Source organism: Anarrhichthys ocellatus, unplaced genomic scaffold (genome assembly GCF_004355925.1).
Source record: "Anarrhichthys ocellatus isolate YVR2014 unplaced genomic scaffold, GSC_Weel_1.0 scaffold15, whole genome shotgun sequence".
NCBI classification, from domain to species: domain Eukaryota; kingdom Metazoa; phylum Chordata; class Actinopteri; order Perciformes; family Anarhichadidae; genus Anarrhichthys; species Anarrhichthys ocellatus.
The window spans coordinates 5,182,198-5,207,697 of record NW_022280045.1 but is presented as its reverse complement, the minus strand read 5'-3'; the positions used below and the strand labels follow the sequence as shown (position 1 = coordinate 5,207,697).

Here is a 25,500-nt window from a genome sequence, read left to right as displayed (position 1 = left end):
ACAATGTGGCGATGTAGAGGATAGAGGTTTAGTATTTAAAAACCACCCCTCTGCTGTACCTGCTTTGGTTCTTGACTGAGAAGGTGTTGGTCCTCCCGAGGGGTTTGTGGGAGGTGAACTCATCGTCCTCCTCAGGTATGTGTCTGCTCTGGCCGTTTACACTGACGGGCATGAGGGAGAGGTGGCGCTTCATGACCCCTCGAGACGCATAGTGAACTTTGAATCCAAGACCGTCACTGCTGACAGAGCGGGTCATACCACCGAGGGAGGGAGCTTCACAGGGCGGCACTGTCGGGTCTCCGTCCAGAGGAATCTCAAAGGAGATGCCCCGACAGGAGGAGCTGAGGGAGGACATGTAGTGTTAGTTCAATAAGGAAACATCAGACCACTTCACGTCTGCTCTAGCAGGGCCACTGTGGAGTTCAGGTACCGACCGTTTTTCTTTGGGCCATGTCCCAACACAGCCCTCCACGTAGGACATGGAGATAGACCTCTTCATTATACCTGTCACAGACACAGAGTAGCTTCTTACTGCATGTATTAAATCACTTATTTCAACAGTTAACGACACATGCTGCGGTGATCTGCTTTAGTTTCAAATTTGTACAGGGCTCAAATATAGCATACGTGATACTGGAGCGACTGACTGCATGTATGTAAATCAGCCACTAGAGGGCCTCTGGTTTCACATCCTCACATTCTTCCACTGTTCTGTATTCATGGCCCAGGTAACTGCTAATAGTACTGATTATGTCGTATTTTTTAAAAGCACCACATAACTATGTATGGGCAAATTCAAGAAAGTAGAGGAAATACTGTTAAAGCTTTGTTAATAAGAATACCGATGCTCCTGTTGTATTTACAAACGTGAAACATGAAACAATACTCACTCGCATTGTGACAAATCTGGACGCATGATCACTAAAGAGAGATTTATTCACATCCCCAGCTGATAACAAATAGTTTACCTTGTGACGGGGCATTCTCAGGGCTGTCAGGTGTGTCTGCATAGCTCTGTGTGATTGGACTGGAAACAGGAGCCATATTTCTACAGGACGATACAGGCTCACAGGCTGCAGAGGGAAACATATGACAGATACTCAACATTCAACTGCAACCTCAGGTTAATTAATAATGTAATCCTTCAGCATGCATATCATCATCATCATCATCATCGCAGTTAGCAATAGCATGCGGATGTTATTTATATATATGTGAACTTGTACTGTACCGTTTGGATCAAAGACTCTGGGCTGTACAAATGAGGGTTTAACCACTTCAAACCACCAGAAAAGCTCAGCCATAAACACCAGGTAGTTACTCTGCAAAACCACACACACACACACACACACACACACACCTTTGTGGTAAATATTGCAGCCACATATGAAGTAATTTATTTATATCATTAACATGACATGTGTCTCTTTGCAGTCACAGCTTCTTCTCCCTGTGTCTCTGTAAAGATGTTGGTTGAGCTACAATCGCAATATCGTACAGCATTTTGACAGATCAGTGAGGTCACAGCCTGCAAACTGTTGCTAAGTGATGGGCTCAGGTGTGTGTGGTTGAATATTATTACATGTTTCATCGTCTGGGTGCTTTATTGTCAAAGCCCTACGCCTCTTGAAAACTGCCAAAAACACCATCTGGAGTTCAGTTTAAATATGTCACATGTGCACCGACGTATGCACAAAGCAGCGAGTGAGTAACTTAAATCAATGATGAATGCATTCATGTTATAAAGAGAGAGGCTCTGGGGGCTTATATGGATGATTTCATCTGTAGGAAACCTCTTAGTTAACGCGCACAGATCAGTTCATTTACTTTCTAGCAAGAATAGACGTAAAAAGATGTAAATTCCTAAAAACTTGATTTCCATTTTAGATACGCCAGATAATACTGCTTAATGGCAAACGCAACATGTCTGTTTGTATAATATATGAAATTAATGGACATGCACACACACACACACACACACACACACACAGGATTTAGTGGGCAGGCTATGGGGAATGGGCAGCGTGCCCGTCTCTTTGACTGGTCTTCATGACCATTCTCTCCCTCTCCTCCCCTCCTTTGCCTACTTGTACAATTCTAGCACAATACACTCAATGCACAGTCACCATAAACAATGTAGTGACTGAGAAAGGAAGGGAGAATTAGAGAGCAAAAAGTGCACAAGTGTAAAAACCGTCTGCTGTGTTGTTTTGAAGAATGGAAAGTCCCAGTCAGCTTGGACCGTGACTTGAATCTGAATGTTTCCACCCCACGCTCCCTGCATACTATTTACCCACACGGCTTCTAAGAGAGGCTTTTAAAGTTGTACAGTAAGTATTTTATTATTTAGAAACAAATGTGTGTAAAATGGGGAGATTGTAGCCTGAGGACAGAGTGAATCAGCTGTTGTTGTTGTTATCTTTGAAGTTCACCGATTTTACTGAAAGATAGAAACAGAGGATGTGGACGTGGGGGAGAGACAAGGGAGGTAGGCAGAGACGGGTCAGGACTGTGAATCTCCTCTGAGCAGAATCTGTCCTCTGTCAGAGGAGGGGGCGGGGGTGTATTTGGCTTCCAGCGCTTGTACTAGAAAAGCAACGACACTCTGGAGCACACAGGCTGTCATATTCATTTAATATGGCAGCAAAGCAATACTCACTGTTGCAAAATGATCTTTATGTCCCTGCTAACACACGCGCGCGCGCACACACACACACACACACACACACACACACACACACACACACACACTGACAGCCCCTTAGAGAACCAAGCCTGCTCACACACATTCATTATTCAACTTTTCCTTGCCTGACTCATTTTTGCCTATTTTAATGCCGCCCTAAATCTCCCTATTCCCCGAAACACTTTTCTTTCTTTAACTGAATCCACAGGGTAAAAATAACACTTTCCACAGCATCCACATACATTTCTTTGTTTTTCAATATTTGAATATACTCCTTACCTTTATAGATGCGTGTGCATAGAGCATGTCCTCCAGGCTGAAGTGGCAGCAGTGGTTGAGGTTGTTCCTGCAGAACTCCTGCACCAGCTGAAGGTTGTACAGACTGTCGGCCAAAGACATGGTCTCCTTGAGGCAAATATCTGCTCCGCCAGGGGAGGGGTCAGACACACAAGGGAGGGGTGATAGCCAGGCAGGAAGACAAGCAAAAGATAAGGCATAGTTTCTTTTTTGGATGAGGACAGAATGATCCTACTTTTCCCACTAGTATTTGCACCATATGCAGAATCTGATTTGAATAACTCAAACTCCTTGAAACAGTTCGTGACACACTTCTTCAAACTCGTACTGGATGAATCATCAGGATGTTGATCCCCTGACGTTACTGTAAGGATGGCCCATGCATGTGTATAAGACCCGGGAAGGACAACCAAACATTACAGCAGCTGGTTTCTCTGGAATTATGTCATTCTGCACTTTACTGTACTTCTTTATTATTATTACAGTAAATCAATCTGCCAGCAAAAAGACCTAAATTACCCTGGCTTCAACATCTGGTCCACATGTGTACGAGCGCCCCGTGAGCTATATTCAATCCCGAGAGTCTCAGAGCACCGACACGAGAGTTGTTTATCTTTGAAATAGCAGCCAGCTACTCCTCTAACGGATCCCCGTCACATAACCCTCGTGACCAATCACAGCCCAACTCGGGGCATTTTTAGAAATGAGGGCGCAGCGAAGTTGAGAGGAAACACGTCTTTGTTCTCCATGTCTGTCCTGAAACCTCTCTGCCTCACAGTGTCTTTCTAGGGTCAACATCCTGAACAATATCCTGCATTTATATCATTAAATGTGACCACAGAAAGTCCAAACAGGGTCCTTAATCTCTTGATTATGTTGTTCTTCGAGATAAAGATTAGTTTAGCCCACTGAAAACATTTCCTGTAAAAGGCTACTACGCTATTATTTTGTTTTTATTGAACTGACTTCCTTTCTTATTTATTCAAAAGGCAAAAAGCCCTCACAAAATAAGGGCAAGTTGATAATAATTATGCTCTTTGTTTGAAGCCCTTTATTCAAATGTTTGTCTGTAGTTAGAGCAACGAGAGCAGAGAAAAGCCTCCTTTGTGCTGTCGAGTCATTGTGGTCAGCTCATTCAATGCTATTTCTAATGTATAAGTGAGCTGACTTCAGTCTTTTAGTATAATCACAGTAAGAGAGGGTGTGGCTGGTGAGATCAAGTGGGTGCGGTTACAGATCGAGGGGTTGGTCCCACCTTCCAGTCTGACGGCCTGTGGGCAGTAAAAATGCAGCAGGGTGGTCAGAGCGCAGCCGTCCGTGTTGTCCTTCAGCAAGTTCTCCACCAGGGGGAGCGACGGAGCGCTCCTCTGCTGGACAGGGTCCCTCCTGTAGCGAGCCTGAAACCATGGCAACAGCACAAAGACACCACATACGTGTCATCGGGGGTGTGGGGTGGATATGAACAGTTGGCTTTCTTATTGTTGGTGCAATATCTGCATGAACACTTTTAACTGCATGCACCAGTGCACACACACACAACTCAATAACGTAGGTTTTAAGTTAAAGCATAGGGTGGGCTTCAGGCTCAAATAATGCATATTAAATTCCTCATGCAGATACAATAGAATTACATTGTCTTAAATGTAAAACACGTCAGCACTAATGTGCTCCCTGTGATTGCTTGTGAGGAGCAGTTAGTTATCTAGAAGGAGAAAAGGAGCAGAATGCATGTAATAGATGAATTGCTTTCAGCACGACACGTCTCACGGGGGCGTGTGATTTAAAGGTTAATAATAATTTGTGTTAGTAGCGCATCCATCCTTTTCTGTTTCTGTCTCTCTAGGCCTGTAGAAACCACAGAGACGATACCACTGCATGTGTCTACAGGGCATCGGTACTCCCAGTTTGCCCATAAACACACAACAGTGGCATTTTACAAGAGATACGATGGAAGTTTTAATCCCAGCAGCTCTCACAGTCTGACAGCCTCCCCGTTTGTGCATTGAGCTCAGAGGAACTAAATGTTGTCCGTCTTTACATTTGGTTTGTAAAAACTGATTTAAGCTGATTTAAAGACATACAACCGAAGAAAATAACACTGTTTTCAATGCACAATACCGGCAACAGACATGCCAGATCAGAAACAAGAAAATGTGTAGCTAACAATACCGGGGCATCAGCATTAGTTTGTATACAAAAGATACATTGTCTTATTCCTGGTGTTCATGCTAAATATAGTTTCTGACCTGGGTGATGCAAGTTTAAAATAGTTACTATATCATTCGATGAGATTCCTATGAATGTGGAGACGAGGGTTGAGGTGGGAGGTATGTGACAAATGCATGATGGGGCTCAGGGCCACATGCAATTACAATGTGAAGGAAGGGGTGTGTCCTGGTTTTGGGTTAGACAGAGAGGAGGTAGATGGTGGCGGTTGATGAACAGGAATTCTTCAGAACGGATGGACTTACAGGTACTAATCTCCAGTACCATTTGCTAGGAGACTTGATGGTGGAAGATGATTGGACAACAACAGAAGAGAGTGGGAGAGGCGTTAGGCCGACAGCATAACACGTTTGGCTACTTACAGCTGAGACTGCATGGGAGTATGAACTCCGATAGTGCATGCTACACCTCTGCACAGTCCTCTAAATGTAATCATCTTGTCAATAATATCTTACATATAACATTTCTTCTCCCCTCCCAACCTCTACAATCTGCCATAAAAAGGTGCTCACTGGAATTCAGTCTCACCTAACAAACAGCCTTTTTGTCTTCAGGGAGTCCATTAGCTGAACTATTTCTAAGGCTAATGGTATTATACACACATGGAAATATTTGACTTTTGGTTAAATTGTTCTCCTGATAATACTCGTTATTTTGTGAAGAGACAGACACTTAATGGACCATATCTAATTATAAAATAGGACAATTTTCCCCGAGGGTCTCAAATACTCCATCATAAGAGAGGCCCAGCTGAGCTTTGAGCTAAAAGCTAACAGGTTAATACGAAGCTAAGATTCTGATGTTAAGCAGGTATAATGTTCAGTTTAGTTTAGTTTAGTTTAGTTTGCACAATTAAAAAAAATATACAAACACAGCAGAGATAAATAATAATAATATGACGTTCCTGGAAGAGTCAGAAAACCCACTGGGCCTATTTAAAGTCTCCACCTATATAATATTATAGAGACCACAACATTAATATACATATGACTAGGTAATATTGACGACAAAGTATTTTAACAAGATATGATATAATCTTGATTTAGCTTGTTAGCATGCTAATTTGCTGCTGGGGCTAACGGCATGGCAGTTTTGTAGGAAGTATTGGATAAAAAAAAGTTTGACCTGATGTTGGCATTAGAGAAAAATGTCAGGTTGATCCTCTGGGGAACAGAAATATATGTACAATACTCCATAGCAACCCATCCCAAAGTTATGGAGGCGTTTCGTCATGTGCTGTAGGGAAACCCTTTAAAAACATATTGGCCTCTGTGCAAAACATTCCACCAAATTTAATGGAAATGTGTTTTGAGATATGTTGTGAACTAATGAGGAGACCCTAAACCTTACAACATAAACCTCCTTGAAGGAAGTTGTCAAAGCTACAAGCTTACATTCACACTGTATCCACACACACACACACACACACACACACACACACACACACACGCGCTGAGCACTTAGTCATAAGACCACAGTTAAAGATTCTTCACACTGTCCCAGAATAGACCAGACCAGACTGAGAAGTGTCTTGTGCTCATCCATTAGTGTGTGTGTGTTTGTAAAGGCATATATGATCTCCTCTGAGTACGTCCCACTCAGTGAATAGTCTTCTTCTGTTGAAGCTGATAATGCAGAGAGGGAGCTGTGTGATGGAGCGAGCAGTAGGAAAGCAGCTGACTGTCACCGAGTGTACAGCGTAGTCCTCGCACTCTTAGAGAGACCTCCTTCTTTCCTTTCCTTTGTTCCTTGTTGCCCGAGTGTGTCTATGTGAGTCGGCGTGGGATGGGTCACATAGACCATGTGTATTATCAGCTTACAGAGCAATCGCACTAAGGCAGTGATCACTCTCACAATACGGCAACAAAACAAGACGGTGGGGGAGGGATGTGCCAAGAAAGTTCCACAGCAGATAAGAGATGATTTAGCTGCTCGTGACATCCTGCAGCTCTTTGATAAGAAAATCATTTTTCTCCATTTGACGGAACAGAGACACACTCACCATGTGACCATTTTACAACTTGTTGTATACAAACAGTTCAATCTATGGTAACGGGTGTGTATGTCAGCCATGCTTGTAGTGTGGCTTTATGGACGGTAATGTCGGTCAGTCCAGACTATAATATCTACTACTACAACTATATTTTCAACTATCGGATGGATTGCCATGACATTTTGTACCGACATTCATGGTACCCAGAGGATGAATACTACTGACTTTGGTGATTGACTTAACGTTTATGGTTTTGAGGGAAATGTCTCGATAACCAGTTGAGGGCCTGCCATGAGGTACAGATGTTTATGTAAATCTTTTTGCCTGACCATCATCAGGTCAACTGTAGTTTAGGACCAAATAGATGACATTCAGCCTCAGCTATACTTTGTGTTTAGTGCTCATTTAGAAAATGTTAGCATACTAACATATAACATCAGCATGTCACTGTGAACATGTGGCCGTGCTAGCATTAGCATTTAGCTCAAAGCACCCCTGCGTCACAGAGCAGCTAGCATGGCTGTGGACGGTTAGCACGCCAGTTAGCTGAAGCTATCTCTGAAACCACCCAGGTCGACACATTCAGCCGAATCAGAGTTTCAATCAGTGTTTACCTCTTTGATTTGGTACTGAATTGCAGGAAGTTTACTTTCTCGTTTCCTATTTGCTCTAGTTCTATTTTTTGCCTGTGTGCATGTACACATAATACTTATTTTTCCATTTTTGAACCGTCGTTCACCCTCTTGTCTCTGATTTAAAGTACCGACCCGAGGCGAGGGTCATGACCTGATAAGGCCCTGTGCTGTAGCTTCATGGTTAAGTGAGTGGAAGAGGACGGGAGCTGACGGCAGTGTGTTTGTCCCAGCAGACCGACTCGTTGTGTCACATGGACCTTACATAACTACGAGTCCTGCAGGATGACAACACTGTCTCTGTCTGTCGCTGACTCTTAAGCTACAGCTGACAACGTCCCAGAATGTCTCTCTCCATGTCTCCCACCCTGGTGTCATTTCTCCCTCCCCTTCCCCTCTCTCTGATTTTTCCTCCTCACGTCTCTCTCTCTCTCTCTCTCTCTCTCTCTCTCTCTGTGTTTCACATTTCTTTCTCTCTAACAGCAGTGTTTTGCGACTCTTGCCAACATTTCTCTGCAGCTGGTCGGAGACTGAGCTCATCTGTTCCTCTGATGTACAGAGCTCTGTGCTGTATGTGTGCGTACATATCATGTGTGTCTGCGTGGGCCTTATGTGGACACAGACATAATAACCTTTGAGTAAAAGAACACATTTAAAATAGCCTATCAACAGATAGGAGACAAAACAAACGTTTGAGAAGCAGAAAATGCATCTCAAAACAAAAGCTAATCAAAAAAGTCCTGTTTCTGCTTTTCTTGCTGTTCTTAAAAGGAATATTTTAGGAAATATTCGTGAAGAGTTAAATGGGAATATTGATCTTCTCTGAGCGTGAAGTGCAAAGCTGGAGCCACCGGATTAGTTTAGTTTAGCCCAAAGACTGGAAATAGGGGGACACTGCTCGTCCGGCTTTAGTGTTTGTTCTTACTTTGTGTGTTGTTGAGTTTGACTCCTGGAGGGAGTCCTCTCTCAGCTTTTGCTCTTCAACAAGGATGTCCCTCAGGTGTTCATTCACCTGGAGAGAGAGGCAGGCAGACAGACAGACAGACAGACAGACAGGTAGAGGACAAATATCAGACAAGTATTTTGCTGAGACTGAATGGTGAGTCTGTGATGGGAAGAGGATGAACTTGAACATGAGCACAAGAGGATTCACACATCAAAGAAACATGTTTCACCACCACCTCAGCCCATTAGCCCCTGATGCTAAATATCACTGTAACCTGATATACAGCACACAGCTGACTCCCAACTCAAACACACTGAGAGAGAACTTTAAAGATGACTCTAATAATAGTTTTTTTTTCTTAAAAGAGTCAGAAATAATGATTACTGCTTTTCCTTCTTCAAAGGTTCTCTACAAACAGTGATGTAACATTGTGGCTTGAGGATGCACCGGGTCGCATCAGCCAATCACAACCATGTGGTTTTTAATGTGCGTGTCTGCAAATGAATCCTGCATGTGTACCTTCCCGTCGCTGGACTGCAAAAGGGAGAATCAAGCACATGAGCTTCTTCAGCAAGAATGTCAGCGACCATTGTACATTTAATTGACTAAATCATGCATTGCTGGGGCTTGTTTCATTATTTTAAACCAAATAGAAATAGGTCAACATCATATTTCAAGACAACTGTGTCAAAATTCCCTTAAAGTCTCCTGCAAGATCAGAGAAAGCAACTTGAAGTGACCGTAGGATGAAGAAGATTAAATCAGAGACTTAACTACTGCCCTCTGAAAGCTTTACTCTCCCAATCCTGCTCGAGCAGACCAGAGGAGGTCAGACTGAGTCAGTTATCTCTTGATAGTTTCTCTGGCATAATTATATGTGATTGGTGCCAGTTCTTCATCAGGCTCTCTTGCAGTGAGATTTTGAACCAGTGATGGAGGGATTGAGGGCTGACACACTTTCCAGCACCTCTTGTGTCTGCTATATCCGGAGTGAAACGAAGATGTGTACAGTTGGTATCCTCCGAAATGAGAAGTTTTTGTGGTTTTGTGTGCGTACCTTGTTGATCCAAGTGGCAATTGCATCCTCGGTGTCATAAGGCAGCTCCTGGATGTGTCCGTCACCATGTGAGGGTTCAGCGGAGGAGCACCTGTTGATGCAGGTCATCACTCTCTCCACGCTCACCATCTCCACAGTATACGCCATCATCAGGGTGTCAATGAGCGCCAGATGGGAACTCTGTAGAAACATAAGAGCGATGTAAGGATTACATTTCACTCTACCACTTATTTTCCAAAAACATCAAACTAACAATTAAAAGGGCTGACTTTGTGTGTCCATGTTGTGCTTCTTTGTGGATCATAATGACTGCAGACGTTTTTTAATTCAACAAACTGACAATGAACCCACAGTAAATCTATCATGCTTCAACACTCAACAGTTATCATGTGATGTCAACTGAAGCAGTATTGTGGACACCAGCTGAGATCTCGTCTAAATGGGATCCTATGAAGTGTATCTTGAGAGAATAGAAGTTTCTGTCCAACCCCTCTGAAACACACTCCTAAAAGTCTGTACATGTAGAACTACCTTTTAAGTGCACACGTTGCATAATGTGTTTTTTTTTACCAGCCATCAACACCTACAGCGCACAGAGCTTGACCTTCTGCTGGCCTTTCTAATCCCATTTCAGGCCGGTCAGACCAGCAGACCTCCCCTTCCCTTTCCTGTCCCCCCCACCAGGTCAGCTCAAAAGCACTTACGCGTAGTCTGTGTGTACACGTGTGCAACCTAACTGAACAAACAACCTAAAGTCAGGCGCTCCGTAATCCAGGTGACTGAAATAAGCAGTGCGACCTCGTCCCACCGCAGCCTGTACCGTCAAGCACAGGCCTCTCTATTCATAACCACGGAGCCTCTTGTAACAGCCAGTGTGACCGAGTGTTTTCCCAAGAAACCAACAACTGATCCAGCGCTACGACTCGGCGCTGCTGCTGGTGCTCAGCGACTGCCAGTCTAAACAGACAGCGTGCGCCGAAGTAATATGGCTGTTAAAAACAAACTCCTCATGGAAATAACTGCTGAGAGACCTGTGTGTCTGAAATAGAGAGGGTGCAATCTTATTGTATGCTGGACAGTTGTTTGGAGACATGTAATGCTGCTGGACATGCAGAATGTAATACTGAACGCTACAGCTGTAGTGTATTAAATGGGTAAACAGGATTGTTTGGATTGCAGCCTGATATTGAACTATGAAACAGTCTGCAGACACTGTTTTGAATACCTGCATCTTCAGGATATTGCCAGATATTTAACATTGCGCACATTCTCATCCAGAGGTACAAGAGCCGGTCTGACTGACAGCTGGACTGACAGGGAGACAGGCAGGGAGACAGACAGAGGGAGAGACAGGCAGGGAGACAGACAGAGGGAGAGACAGGCAGGGAGACAGGCAGAGGGAGAGACAGGCAGGGAGACAGAGGGGGAGACAGACAGAGGGAGAGACAGGCAGAGGGAGAGACAGCCCAAGCAGCTTAGGCTGCAGCTGAAGATCCAAAAAAACATGATTTTCATGAAAAGTTTTTTCTGTGATTGAAGCTTTTCTGAACTAATTTGCATAAGCCCCCCCCATAATCTTAAATGTTGTTAAGCAGCTTGTGAAGGTGCGTGCACATGTGTGTGTTCAGAGCATCGGGCGAAGAAGCCACATGAATTTAAATGGTACTGACAAGTCATTTTGTTAATTCATGTTTCATTGGGATTTCTGTAAATTATCATTTGCATTAAAGCACAAAATATGGATCACAATTTTGTACGCCTTTTATAGTGGGATGTAGAAGTTTCACCATCATTTTACAGTGTGTTTTGTACATTTTATAAGGGACTGTATGACTACATGTTTGGGAGAGCAGGTGAGGGTCTTTTAGAGTAGTATAATAGAAGTACTGTATAATAGTTACAGCGTGTAGAACCACAACTAGTAGCTTTTTAAGGAGCCAGATTTTTTAACTTTGGATAGAGTCAGAGTTGTTTACATTTGTCTGCTAAGCTAAGCTAAGCTAGCTCAGTAATTAAAACACAGACATGAGGCATCAACCTTCTAAACCAACTCCCAAAATGTGAGACCAGTCCTTTAATAACACTTTTTAAAAGTGAAACATGACATTCAGTCCCAATCATTTTCATACAATATAAAATGTGTTATTGCTACCATTATTATTACTTATATTATTATTATCTAAATGGTCGGAGGACTGAAAAGTTGATGCTGCATCTACGTGTGTGTGTAAGACCGTGTTGTGTAGGTTTGACTGTGTCACTGTCTTTAATAGAACATTGTATTCAGATCTAACATGCATGTGTGTGTGTATGTATGTGAGTGTGTGTATGTACATATGGGTGTTTGCACGAGAGACAGAGAAGAGGAACAGGCAGTACATGGAGCCACTGCTTACATATCTACAGACTATCCAAAGACAAAAAACACTATACTGTTGACACTACCTCATGGATTTAAAAGCCATGTGCTGTCCATTATCCCTTCACAAAGACCTTTGGGGTGTGCGTGTGCGTGTGTATGCACAGAAGCAAGTCTAAACCACTCAGGGTGACAGACGCACCTTATAAGGCTGTGGAAATGGCAGATGCTGGTCATAAAGAGCTGTAAAGAGCTGCAAATGCTCACACATGCACACCCTCGAACAGGAGCATCAGTATTCATCACTACTGTTGTATGGCTGCGTTAGTGTGTGTGTGTGTGTGTGTGTGTGCGCGCCCTTGATCAAAGGCATCTATAGGAAAGCACAATACAGCTGAGCAAACAGATAATCAAAGTAACCTCTTTCTCCACAAACATCACAAGGGTCCGTTCAACGCAGGTACGTTTTGAGAAAGTGGTTTTATTGTACAACTTTACAGCTCCATGTCTGGCTCTGTTGAGATGTTAGTGTGTACCGTTTGTCCAAACTGCCACTAAAAATAATGACCGCTGTCGCTATCTCCCTCACACACACACACCCGTCCATAAAATCCTCCAAATCCCTCAGCACTATTCGGAAGGAGGCTTTTAGTCAAGGGTACACGCCCCTCTGCAGGAAAATGTAATTACCGCTACAGCTCCGTCACTTTCTCATCTTAATGCTTTAACACTTAGAGGGTGGCGTCGGCGAGTCAGGAGAGGAGTCGCAGAGAAACATGGAAGTAAAGCGAGACAAGGACACACAGGTCTTGTGCACACTGCTGGAGGTCTGTTTGGAGGTGTGTGTGTATTGTGTGTGTGTGTGTGTGTGTGTGGGGGCTCTCATTTGTGCACCAGACATGCTTTGACTCACTGTGAGACCCCACCCTCCACAGTGCTGCAGTGGTGCACATCACGTCTTCCTCCTTTCCTCTCCTCAACCCTCCCTGCTCTCCATGTACTCTGTTCTTCTCCTCTCCTGTCGCCTCCTCTTTGTCCCCTCCTCTCTCCTCTTTCCAGATGGCCATATTAACAGTGGGCCTTTTCCATTCGTTCTCTGGCACACACATCATCCCGCGCGCCAAAAAGGCAATACCTTACTCTTCCCTCCTCCATCTTTCCTTCCCTCCTTTCCACAGCTCTTCCCCCTTTCTCCCCCCTTCCCATTCGTCCTCTTGCAGACTTCCACAGCCACCTTTCCTCTCTTCTCTTGCTCTGCTTTCCTGCTTCCTCCTGGATCGCAGCCAAATGGTAGCCCCCTAAATTCCATCTTCCTCCTGTTCCCTCCTTCTCTCTCTATATCCATTCGCCCTCTGACAGACTGCCACGCTCCTCCTCCTCCTCCCTGACATGAGTTATTCTTCTGTTGCACAGTATTTGGAAAACCATGAGGTCATCATTTTCTCCGCAGATATACCATAACCCAAAATGAAAAGCCTCGACTTCAGCCTGACTGAAATTATCCTGCTGAGTCCGCAAATACACACACACACACAGGCAGTTCCTGTACTTTGCAGAGGCAGTCTAATGAAGTACGAAGGGCACAGAGCAACAATAAGGATGGACAGATTAATGCCTGTTACACAAGCGAAGGGCAGTAGTCACAGGGAGTCAATAGCCTTTATTTTTCTACTTACCACTGTCACTTAAACTGCACGCTAAATCACCTGCATGCACACTGAATCACCGAGACAAAGAGATCGATGTATAAATGCCCTTTTATAGTGGAGAAAGATCACGGGATCATTACGCGCTGCATGTAATCGCCGCCCATCATTCCCACCTTCACAACATCCTCGATCAATGAGCGATGGAGCACAAGCGGCCGTAAACATAGAAATGCCCTCGACTTGTGACTTTGAATTATTCTCTGGAGCCGTAAAAAGGGAAAGCACAAGCAGAGGGCGAATAAAACACCGGCTACAGCCCGAGACCGAGAAACATTTGTGGGCACTCGGTGAACTATGATTAAGCTTCGATTAAATATTTAGGAGATAACAAAGTCCCGGTCTCATTTTAACCCACACAGATAAGAGTTAGGATGAGACAGAGGTAGCGGGAGGGAAAGGATTAAAAAAAAAGAGCGTGACAAGAGATGGAGAAAGGGAGCGCACACAGGCAGTTCCTCTACTACAGAGGAAATCAAAGAGTTGAGGAAAGAAACAGTAGGACAGACAGACAGAGAGAGAGTGGGAGAGCAGGAGAGGGAGGGAGGAGAGAAGAGAGAGGGTGCACTGCAATGCAGACACCTTTTGGCATCAGCAGAAGTGCCGGTCTCCAGCCATGCGTGTGCTAGCAGTGTGTCTGGATCTGCTGCTACAGTCTAAAACACCACCAATCAACGACACAATCGAATCAGCAGAATTGTGTTCTAGAGCTTCAACAATGAGCTCATCAATTCATTAATCCATCAACAAGGAATTATCGACGGCTCGATGATCATTTTCTCAGGCAACGATTCCCCAAATGAGTTTCTTCCAGCCTCTCTGGTGAGAGGACTTTCTGCTCGTCTCTGTTTAATGTAAGCGTAAACTGAATGTCTTTGGGTTTTGTCTCTATTTTCTCATATTCTATAGACAAATCTGTCTAATCTCCATTAATCAAGCATTTTCATATTAAGATCAGTCAATGATGAAGATAATTGTACGTTGCAGCCTTATTATGTTCTCCACACAGTATCGACAGCATACTACTAGAATACATAAGGCATGATGGCCTGGAACCTCTAATGAGTAATGGGTTGCTATAGGAAACCCGTCATTAACGGTTGTTTTGCTCTCAACAGGACAGACCTTGGAGGACGGTCTAACAGTTGGACACATGGAGCCGTGCACTCAAACACACACTATCGTATAACTGACTTACTCCCCATGAGGGAGAAGACACAGCAAAGCACACAGTTACATCTGATCATCCTGATGGCCATCTTTAGCTAGTTTCTGACATTTTATAGACAATTAATGAAATTGAGATTATTAGTTGTAGCCCTGGTTTATATGCGTATACACTCACGTGTGTGTGTGTGTGTGTGTGAGCATACGTGTGAATTTGCAAGTGAACAGACGGAGATCTAAAGCCAGTGATCAAAAGGATGTATACAGAAAGAACCACGAGTTACAGACTCAACTGTGAAAGCAGCATAAATACCAGGATGTGTTCAGTGATGTCCTGGTGCATCTCCACTCACCATGTGTATAGGCATGCCGGTCAGGTCTCTCTCAGTGACCAGTCGGTCCTGGTCCGTGACGTACAGGCCTTTCTGCGCCAGAGCCTGGATGACAGCGTTGTGTCCCAGTAACGGTTTGACAGCATCGCTGCGGAGGATCAGGCTTCCCGCCCGGCAGTAGAGCTCCGCGGACTGGAGCAGGCAGGCCACCGGAGGCTTCAGGTGCTCCTGGTTGTACTGGTCCCGGTATAAAGGCTCCACCAGCTCCTCTGGTACTGCGTCTGGAAAAGACACAGAGAAAGAGAGAGGACACATGGGTGAGATATCATTTTGATCAATATGATGCTTCTCCCGTCCTCCTGAGACACTACCGTCGACAGAGACGATAATAAAAGCTTTGCCGCTATTGTTTTCTATATTTTACTGTCTTTGTTGTTACTATGGCTACATACATTGTAGCTCAGAGCCATAACCAGCTCAAAGCTGCAACAGTATAATCACACACACACACACACACACACACACACACACACACACACACACACACACACACACACACACACAGAGGATGGTGTACACCACAAAACCTCATAAACATCATGAGTGAAAAGTATATTTTCACAAAAACAAAAGCCTGAAATGAGGCAATTTTAAGGGTGTATATTCGTTGGTGCTAATCTGACTGAAGATCCACACAGGACATCTTGTGAGCACAAAGCAACAGTGTGTGTGGGTGTGTGGGTCGTGAGTATGTGCGTGTGTAGGTGGACGTGTATGTTACAAAGCATGGAGCACCTTCTAATCGAGTTACCTCATACAGTAAATCTGATTTCAGGGAAAATAGCTGAACACACAGCTACACTTCCAGGACTCACTCACTCTTTCCTTCCTTCTTCACCAAACTGTGTTGATGTAAACCACATGTTGTGACTCAGAGTTATACAATACTAGCCATCAGTTTGTCATTGAATAACATACTGTATCTATGCACCTATATCCCATGTGTGTCAGGCAAGTAAAGGAATGTGTGTGTGTGTGTGTGTGTGTGTCTGCATGTTCCAGTGTGAGCGTGTGTTCCTGGTGTGTGGGGTCATTTCCTCTCTGTCTGCCTCTGAATCACACCGAAGGAAACAAAAGACATAAAAGGAATCTATCGCAAAGGTACAGCTTTCTGCTCGTCGATCACTTCGAGGTAACAAAAATGCCGAGACAAAAGAGCTCAACATAACAACATGATAAAATGTAACATTTAGAGCTCAAAACCCATTAAACTTGTGATCAAACATCTGCAGTCCTCCAGTGGCTGTGGTTAGTGCAGCTCTCCCAGGCCGAGATATTTAAAGCAACAGGCCGATGTTAACCCACATCAACAGCTACTTTATAACAAGCTAGTCATAACTATTACATTGATGCTACTTTTGTCAGAATGTTCATAAAGCTACAACAGCACGGAGAGCAGGCTTTTCTAGAGTTCATAAAAATCTGCCTCGTCAAGTAGAAACCCTCTCCTTTGTGTTGGCCATCAAAGAGGAAACAGACAGGAAGTAGCTGCCACAGGAAGTCCAGGCACGGAGAAGACTGCCCCCCTGGAGACCCCCGAGATCACAGCTCAGCACGCAACAACGTCACGGTCAGCAGTGTTTATCTCTGCTGGCTAACTGAAACTAAAAACATATTCAGCTAGGGATCGCCAACAGGTAATGATTTCTGATTAATTTCTTTTTTTACAGGGATTAGACTATTATTACTAGAAGCAGCGCAACATATGAAACACAGTAAAAGTCATGAGAATCACTGCACAGCTGTTTGCTGATCAGAGCCTTAAAGTTCCTTAAAGTATGCATGTTTTCATTCACGTCACCATCTGATCTCATCGATCAGTCCCGCACAGCTTTAGAGGTATTCATTCCACCACAGCTGGACAGAATATTCTCCTGGCTCTACGTGCTTGTTGTTCTTTATTGTAAGAGGTACTGATGGAGTTGAAGAATTGCATTTCCGGCCAGCGGGCTCATCTGAATGAGCTGAATAAAAGGTCAGTGTTGGTGACCGCTGGTTACATCACAGCTGAGATCTCAGTGATACAGCTGAGTCCAGTCAGAATCACTGTGGTGTCTGCGGCTGATAATGTGATATATTACCCTTTGGTGAACGCTCACCTTCAGATTTGGATAAATATTCAAATTACAACCTCATGTCGCTGTTGAGTGCAGTTACATTGAACCAGTGTCGAGGTAAACAAATGCCAGATATTGACCAGTAACGTTGATTTACTCAAACGTGTGTTGTGCTTAGTGTTACTTAACTTGGATGTTTGAGCTTCCCTGTGAAGACTGATGCATGTGCAGAGTTTAAACCTAGATCTGCTGAAGCACAAAGCCAGCACACACACGCTGAGAGCTGGCTATTCAGTGAAGGAGGCATCTTGTGTCCCACAATTAAACTTTCGACCTGCATGTTCATAGATTGTGGATTGTATAATAAGAGAGAGGGAGTAGATGTGATTCTAACAATGTTGAGCAAGTTAATTGATCTTTTTGTGGTTAAAGACACGAGTAAAGATTAAAGGCAGATAGTTTTATGGGTCTTAAAACATGTCTGGTGGGGTTCTTTAACAACCCTTGAAGACTAGCTCTTAGGCCCTGCTGTTAAAACCCTTGTTGAGGCCAACATGGAGACACATCAGTGTGGAGACTGTAAAACTGTGCTCTGACAGTTAATACACACAAACCTCCACATGCACACATGTGTTGTGTCTCAGTACTATCAGTGCACATCTGTACAAAGCATCTTAAAAGCCATTTGTTGTCTTTGTCTTTCTTTTGAGTTTTAACTTTGGGGTTCGTACACTGCATTGTGCTTGTTTTTATAAATGGTCCTCTCTGTCTCTTCCCTTCTTCTTCTTCTTACTGTCAATCACTTTGTTTTGAAAAGTGCCATATGCATATTTGACTCCCTTGCTTCCTACTGCATGATCAGCACATCCGTGCTTACACAAATCCACCTCTCTGAACCTTCAGTCCAAACTTTAAGCTGATAAGAAAGTTTGTTTTACATCTGAGCGCCACCAGATTCAAACCATCCGTCCAAACTAGGCCACACGAGGCTCTGAGGCCTGCTTGTGAAGTGGGCCACAGTTTGTCGGCGGTGCCGGGAGCTGAAAGTGTGTCACTAGAGGGAACGGAAAAAAACAAGGCGGCAGGTCGTGTTGAACCAAGACCTGCTGATGTCACCTTGTGTGTCTCTCCCCAACATGCCATGCTCTCTGAGAGTGACTCACATGCAGCTATTTGGAGCCCACTGTTGGATCAATGAGGTGTGATTTAGAGGTCTCTCTTTTGATCCGTCTCTTTCTAGGTTTGTCTGTCTGTGCGGCGGCGGACCACTCTGAGGCGCCGAGTGCTGTACATGGAGGCGTTCGTTAGGAGCTGGAGTAAACCTCGGGCAACCTGGAAGTACTCTGTGTTTTTAAAGGGGAGGCCACCAGACCACAGTGAGGAACAGCAGACGGGCCAGAGCTCGGATACATGTAGTCATGTATGAGGAGTAATTACTGACACGCGTGAAAACATCACCGCCATTACTGTGAAGACGAGCACAACACTGTAAGCTGTTATGTGAAGCTATGATACTGTGCTTAGAAAATAATGAATTAGTCAATTATTCAATTACCTCATCAACAGAAACTTAACTGGCAACTTCTCCAGTCCAGCTTCGCCATTGAGAAGATTTTGCATTTTTTCTTGGTTTTATATGATAACTGAATATCTATTGGTTTTTGGACTTCTGGTCGGACAAAACAAGACATTTCAAGACGTCTCTTTGGGAAAGTGTGACGGGCATTATTCTCTGTATTCTGCATTTTATAGAGCAAAAGATAAATGTTTCAGTCATTTTTCAACCAAATGTGTCAAACACTCCCTGTTTACGGCTACTTTGCTGCTTTCCCCCGACGAATGTGATAGTAAACTAAATATCTTTAGGTTTTGGACTGTTGGTTGGACAAAACAAGCAATTTCAAGACATCCCGTTGGGCAAAGTGGGATGAGCATTAACTAACATTTTGGTCAGATATTTTAGAACATTTGGTTTGGTTGCATGTAAACCAGTCGAAGGGAGTTTGGTTTTATAATTAGACTTATAAACAACCAGAGTACAAGAGACCGACGTGTTTACTGTCTGGATAGAATCACAAATGCATTTGCACTTTTTCAGATTGTTTTTGTGGGTGTGAGTGAATGTTTACGCGCATCGTGTTGTGTTTGCGAACGCATTGATTGAATCCAAATGCATTGAGTTTTTCTGACATTGCTCAAGTTACAACACAGACGTGGAGTCCACGCATCTGTTGATCAACAGTGAAGGCTGGCGGTACAGATCTGTAGCCAGAGTGTTGCATAACAGGCTGAGCCTCACTTCTGCAGTGGGGAAGAATTACCATCAGGCAAGCAACAGGTTGGATCAATGACACTGTGACATGATGAGCAGTGATGCAGCTCATTGACTCATGAACTCCAGGTAGAGACTGTTACAAAATTAATACAGAAATGCACCCATTAACCTTAAATACTATTTATTTTGATGTCACTCACTTAAAGGATAAATAGGACTATTATTCTGGTTTTGGAGACCAATTCGTATTCAATTGCTGCTATTTTATAGACTAGACATTTCAGTCTCATTAAAGGCTGCTGTTGACAAAATAGTTCCCTTTGGTCCAACACGACATCTGTCTACGGTCCCTGTACACGTGTTGGAGGATTATCTTAACAATGTTTGATGACCTACCCGAGCCGAAAGCCTTGGCCACCAGCCACGTCAGGCTGCACGAGATCTTGGCCCTGGTGAAGTCGTAGTGGTCGAAGCTCTTGATGGCAGGGACGATGAAGGTCCGTCTCATCCCGCTGTCGTCTGCCGCATCTCCCATCTTCTCTCTCTCTCTCTCTCTCTCTCTCTCTCTCTCTCTCTCTCTCTCTCTCTCTCTCGTTACTACACAGCAGCCGGACGATCAGTCAGCCAGAGGAACTCCTCCTGGCTGCGGATGACATCCCGTCCAAAGGAATTCAATGCAGAGAAATTTCCCCTTCTCCTGACAAAAAAATGTGGGAAAAAAAAAAAAAAAAAACTTTGCGCGTGGCCTGGTTGTTGGAGAGCACGACGATGTTGGATAACACAGGGCGCTCCTCGCTTACACGAGCACCTTCATCCGTTATTTTTTTAATGTTCCAGTGGTATCCTTAAACCCTGACAGCACAGCGCAGTTCAGCGACAGGATTTCTGAAGATCTCCTCCCTTCCCTGACATTATTCTCCTCGGGTTGTCCGACATAACGGCGCAGCTGTGCGGCAGAGGAGGAGAGCTGCCGTCCGACGCCACCCGGGGGCCCGTATCACGCATTAACCGAATAGTCCGTTGGTGTACATGTTGTTCGTCTCTTTTCTAACTGTTTTCCTCTCTCCCTCTATCTCCTCCGCAGCGTCTTCTCTGCGCTTTTCCTGCGGCACCGATAGGAGGATAGAGCGCACTGCGCACGCGCGATCCACCCACCCGAGTCTATTCAGTCCTGACAGGAGTCATCATAAAGTAGCACAGACCAAGTTCACTGGCTCAATGGATTCGGACTGAATCCCTAATTATCTTTCAAAGGAGAAGTGAGGAAAGACAGAAATGATATGTGTAGGTCTATAAACCTGGAACTATATTGGCAGATGTACAGACAATCATAATAGCTGTATATTTATGAAGAAGAGTCGTGAAGAAACGTATTTTATTCTATTTTGTTTCACAAAAAAAATTGGACGGATAGAAAAAATGATCGTGTACTTCTCCACTTCTGAAGGTATGATTAATTAGATTATATAGAAGCAGACTAGACAAATTCAAAGATTCCGTGAAAGAGGAAACCAGCAAAAAAATAAAAGTCAGAAGAGTCTGAAACAACCTACTTAGTCATTTAACATTGAAAATGATTGTCTATTTATGATATTCTGATAAGAAGTGTGACCCTAAGGTAGGCACTGATCATTATTACTTATTATTGTACAATAATTCAGTTAAAATATGTCAAGAAAGGGAAAGAAATGTTGATTTTAAGCACAAAGCACTATTCTGGTAGCCTGAGTATTTCTAAGACTTTTAGACATTTTCACCATCCACACACTTCACTACTTTTAACTCTTGTGTCTCCAAATTGTCAATGTTTCATGAACTACACAAATTGTGTAGTGTTTTCTTCATTACATTCGTTACAGTGCTCTTTACATTTTTACAATATTTAGAGTCTTGGTATGGGTAACACATGCAGCAGGTCAGATCATGTTCTTATTTGAAGAAGTCATCAGTGGTGTGAGACTCTTTTGGGCTGGAGACAAAATGATAAAGGCATGGCAGCACAGGGGAATGTGCACATGCTGAAATAGTCCTGCAATGACTGAGTTTAGGCTGAATTGAGTCTCTCACACACACACACACACACACACACACACACACTAGGATACTAGCCCGTCTGAAGTCTGAGCGATAGGATGCTCCTGTGGGTGTCACCTTGTTTTTTGTGACAGTCAATCCTGGCTTCACCTAAACGATTAAGAACATTGAAATACACTTAATCCCTAAAATGATGTTAGCTGGTTACTCGTCTTTTTTTTAGAACCAAGTACATTTTATCTTAGTACAGTGTAGAAAGTGCAGTCAGAATTAGAATACAAATGTAGTTATAACGCACCTTCAACAACAAGGTTACAAAGTGCATCAGAAAACACAACACGGGGAACAAACTACCTCAGCACAAATATTTGCAGAAACGAACAAAATACTTGGAGGTACAAGAAGAAAAGATGAACAAAAAAGTCAAATTAAGTGTTAATCGTTTTCAGTCTGAACTATTTAAAACCTGAGAATCTCAGGATGCGGGTTCTGGGTAGGTCCTCTTTCACCTGAACATTAGCCAATCAGTAAAATCTCTCAACATAATGATTTGAGTACACACACACACACACTCACACACGAACACTTGAAATAATGATGTGCAAAATCAAGATTTTATTTGATCTCTTTTAGCTCTCAGATACCAGACCAGCAGTGTTGTTGGGTGGCGCTGGCTTTGTAGGTCCTGTGAAGGCCGATGAGGCACAGTGAGGAGTGTGTAACAACATCGCTCCCTAGTGTCCACAGTGGGCTCATACAGCAGAAGAGATCAGGAAGTAGACGTCACATATTGGTCAGTAGATGGCAGTCGTCTGTTGAAAATCAGAAGCATTGTTCTGCTCAATAGACTCTTTACAGCGTCCTCTTTCATTAAAACGCCACTGAACTGATCTTTTGAACATTTTATTGAATTTCCTTTCACCAACAGGTTTAAATACAATGAAACAATCTGCGTGTGTCAATACTCCGCGGTAGTTACAGCTCTGACATTTTACTGTTCAGACAATAAACATGACTATTCCTCTCATTTGTCTACAAATAATTTGACTCCACAGTATTTTTCCCCCCATCTTTAAGGTTATTGCTCCTCCACTGAATCATCTTTGTCTGCACCTCCACCCACAGTCATGTGAGACTCGTTACCAATTATTATGTAATTAGCATTTTCAATGTGAATATTCTGTTGTTGTTGCCGGTGAACCCTGCCCTCACTGTTGTCTTGTTCAGGTGGCACAAAGGGGCCGAGATGAAGTTTTCTAGCCAATGAAATCATCTCTTCTTCTAGCAAATGTGCTGTTGCACACTCTTTGATCAGCTGCTGTTGGGACTGGTTTAAATTCTTCAGTCTCTGCTGTCGCTCTATCTCCCTCTTCACCAACTGATCTGCGTTCCAGATTTTCCTCTGCTTTTCAATCGTCGCTCGACAGAATAACTTTTTTATTTTCCTATCGAAGCTCCTGTTCTCCTCAAGTGGATTTATTGTTTGCAAAACCAAAGGGAGGCTATCTCTGTGCATGCAGTTCTCCCGTGGCAGAAGAGGGATAACTGTGTTGTACTTGTGTCTCTTGTTTATGGAGTTGATGAGGGCCGAGTCCGTCTCCACCTCCAGCATGCGAGTGTTGAAGTTGCGGGTGAACAGCAGGAGAGTGAAGGCCGAGTTGTCGATAGCATCCTCTACACACCTCAGGGTGCTCTTTCCAGGGATGGCAAAGTCCCCAGAAAAAGTTGCACCATCACTACCAATGACCTCTTTCACTCTTTCCCTCATGCTCTCGGCCACATCGTCATCCTCCGGTGCATGCAAGATAACAAATGAATAAAATATCGCCTCTTCCTCCTCTTCGACATCTTTACTGTCTTGCATTTCATATGGAGCGGGCATCTTGGGTCGAACAATGTTTGTCGCAGTAGGTAGTGCAAAGTTCGGTCTGGTGGTTTGGTTTAGAGTCTTATTCTGAGCGATAAGACTGTACGACTTACTGCCCTCTGCAGCTAATGCTTCATCCATCTTTGAGTGTTGCTTTGCACCAGACAGAGGAGGTTGACTGGGCCGAGGCTGAGATGCGAGGGATTGGCTAAGTGCATTTTTTGCTTCACATTCGCTGACAACGAGGGCGGGTTCGGTTTTTAGTTTGGATTCAGCGGATGTTTCTGGAGCTACTCTGTCGTCTTGAAACGAGGCTGTCGGAGCTATACTTATCTCTAGATGAGTAGGGTACGACGGCATCGAAGAGGCCACCTGCAGTGGGCTGGGCAGACTGTGAGCTCTCTCTGACTGATCCTGAGGCAGGGTAACTCTTAACGTTGCGTTACCTTCGTCCAGGCTGCTGAGAGGATCACGGTAAGGCCCTGACTTGAGATCGTTCGAGGAGCACACCCACTCTGCGAACTGAGGCCCACAGACGACTTTAGCTTCCTCTGTGAGGTGACCGTGCTCCAGTTTCTCACAACTGCTTGCTTTTTGATCGTCACTGGAAAGGGCTCTCTTGTACGCCAGGTTTCTCAGACATGGATCACACAGCCTCCGTTCTGACAAAACCTTGAAAATACGAGCCAACAGGGCCAGAGATTCTCCGGCAAGCTCTTGAAAATGTCCACAACGAACGGCAAAATCCTCTAATTTGCCTTCACTCATCTGCCACTTTTCAACTAGCTGGGTAGCGAGGTGGTTGTTCTTCAGCCTCTGGAGTTTGTCCAGGGCACGCGCCTCTTTCTGGAGAATAATCAGACATAAGGCGTGTACGATATTCTCTTCAGGAGACTCGCCCAGCTGGAATGTCAAGCTCAGCAGCTGCAGCGGAAGTGCTTTGACTAGTATGTCGAAGACGTCTTTCAGTCCCGTCCCCCGATCTTCTTGTCCCCCGTGACTCATTTTTTCAGTTTAACCTGCTACTCAACCGTCAGCCTGTAAGAGAAGCGGACAGGATCACACCTGATTTTCCGACATTTTCTTCCTTATTTCTTCAAAAAACTTGAGTTGTTGAGCAGAGAGGTGCAGAACTTTTATGGGCTTTCTTCTTTCTGTAAAGAGATCCAAAAAAATGAATAAAGGTAGTACATTTGTTTGTATAAGTAGCCCAAATTACAAACTTGATCCACCAAGATCAAACAGACACTAAAACAACTATCATAAACCGGATGATATAACTCACCTGCATGTCACCTGAGTCCAAGGAGCCATAACAATGAGTTGAGTTTGTGTGTTTGCCAGCTCAAACAAGGAAGTCACTCAAAGTATTCCAGTTCAGTTGGACCAGTAGAAATCTCTTCTCTCTGAACAGGAAGCTCGCAGTGCACATTTGAGGTTGACCACAGAACACCTCTGGTGAGTCTTGTCAAACTTTTGGGATCAAGTTTATCAGTGGCTGTCGAAGACCTCTGCTAGCTTGAAACTTTTTCACAACAGGCTGATGATGTCACAGATTGTGAAGTAAGGGAGCCCGTGAAGGACAAAAGACAAAAGCAGGAAGAGGGAAAAACATACTCTGCCTTCCAAATCCCCTTTTCTTTTTACTTTGACTACGTACTTCAGATGCCCTTACAAAGTACGTACTGTTGCATGCAGTATGTATTCAGTTGAGAATACTACTTTGTACGACTACTTTGTAGTATTCGCAACTTTGTCGCAACTTGACACCTTGAACTTTGACCCCCTTGCTCGTATATCCGCTCT

At 43.9% G+C, this 25,500-nt stretch overlaps 2 protein-coding genes across 7 annotated transcripts in view; both read right to left on the bottom strand.

The window, feature by feature from the left end:
* The window catches only part of camsap2b (calmodulin regulated spectrin-associated protein family, member 2b), a 45,000-nt gene extending 24,078 nt beyond the window's left edge, over nt 1-20,922 (bottom strand). For 4 of the 6 annotated variants that reach the window (XR_004213044.1, XM_031855373.1, XM_031855377.1 and 1 more), the window contains exons 1-11: nt 20,190-20,922; nt 15,423-15,682; nt 9,838-10,017; nt 8,760-8,846; nt 5,455-5,487; nt 4,239-4,380; nt 2,966-3,105; nt 1,232-1,322; nt 969-1,073; nt 435-504; nt 60-341 (exon numbers count right to left, since the gene is read on the bottom strand). Coding sequence is in view for 5 of the 6 variants with exons in the window: in XM_031855373.1 (XP_031711233.1) it covers nt 60-341; nt 435-504; nt 969-1,073; nt 1,232-1,322; nt 2,966-3,105; nt 4,239-4,380; nt 5,455-5,487; nt 8,760-8,846; nt 9,838-10,017; nt 15,423-15,682; nt 20,190-20,328 (1,529 nt within the window). In the remaining variant the exon portion in view is untranslated. The remainder of the gene's footprint in view (nt 1-59; nt 342-434; nt 505-968; nt 1,074-1,231; nt 1,323-2,965; nt 3,106-4,238; nt 4,381-5,454; nt 5,488-8,759; nt 8,847-9,837; nt 10,018-15,422; nt 15,683-20,189) is intronic. The other 2 variants (XM_031855374.1, XM_031855376.1) reach the window with 1 other exon arrangement.
* A 571-nt stretch (nt 20,923-21,493) lies between these two features.
* Nucleotides 21,494-25,259, bottom strand: ticam1 (TIR domain containing adaptor molecule 1). The gene is made up of 2 exons (XM_031855383.1): nt 24,980-25,259; nt 21,494-24,848 (listed from the first exon to the last, which is right to left on the bottom strand). Exon 2 carries the CDS (start codon nt 24,697-24,699, stop codon nt 22,906-22,908), a length of 1,794 nt encoding a protein of 597 aa, XP_031711243.1. The 5' UTR covers nt 24,700-24,848; nt 24,980-25,259; the 3' UTR covers nt 21,494-22,905.
* Between the last annotated feature and the right edge of the window lie 241 nt (nt 25,260-25,500).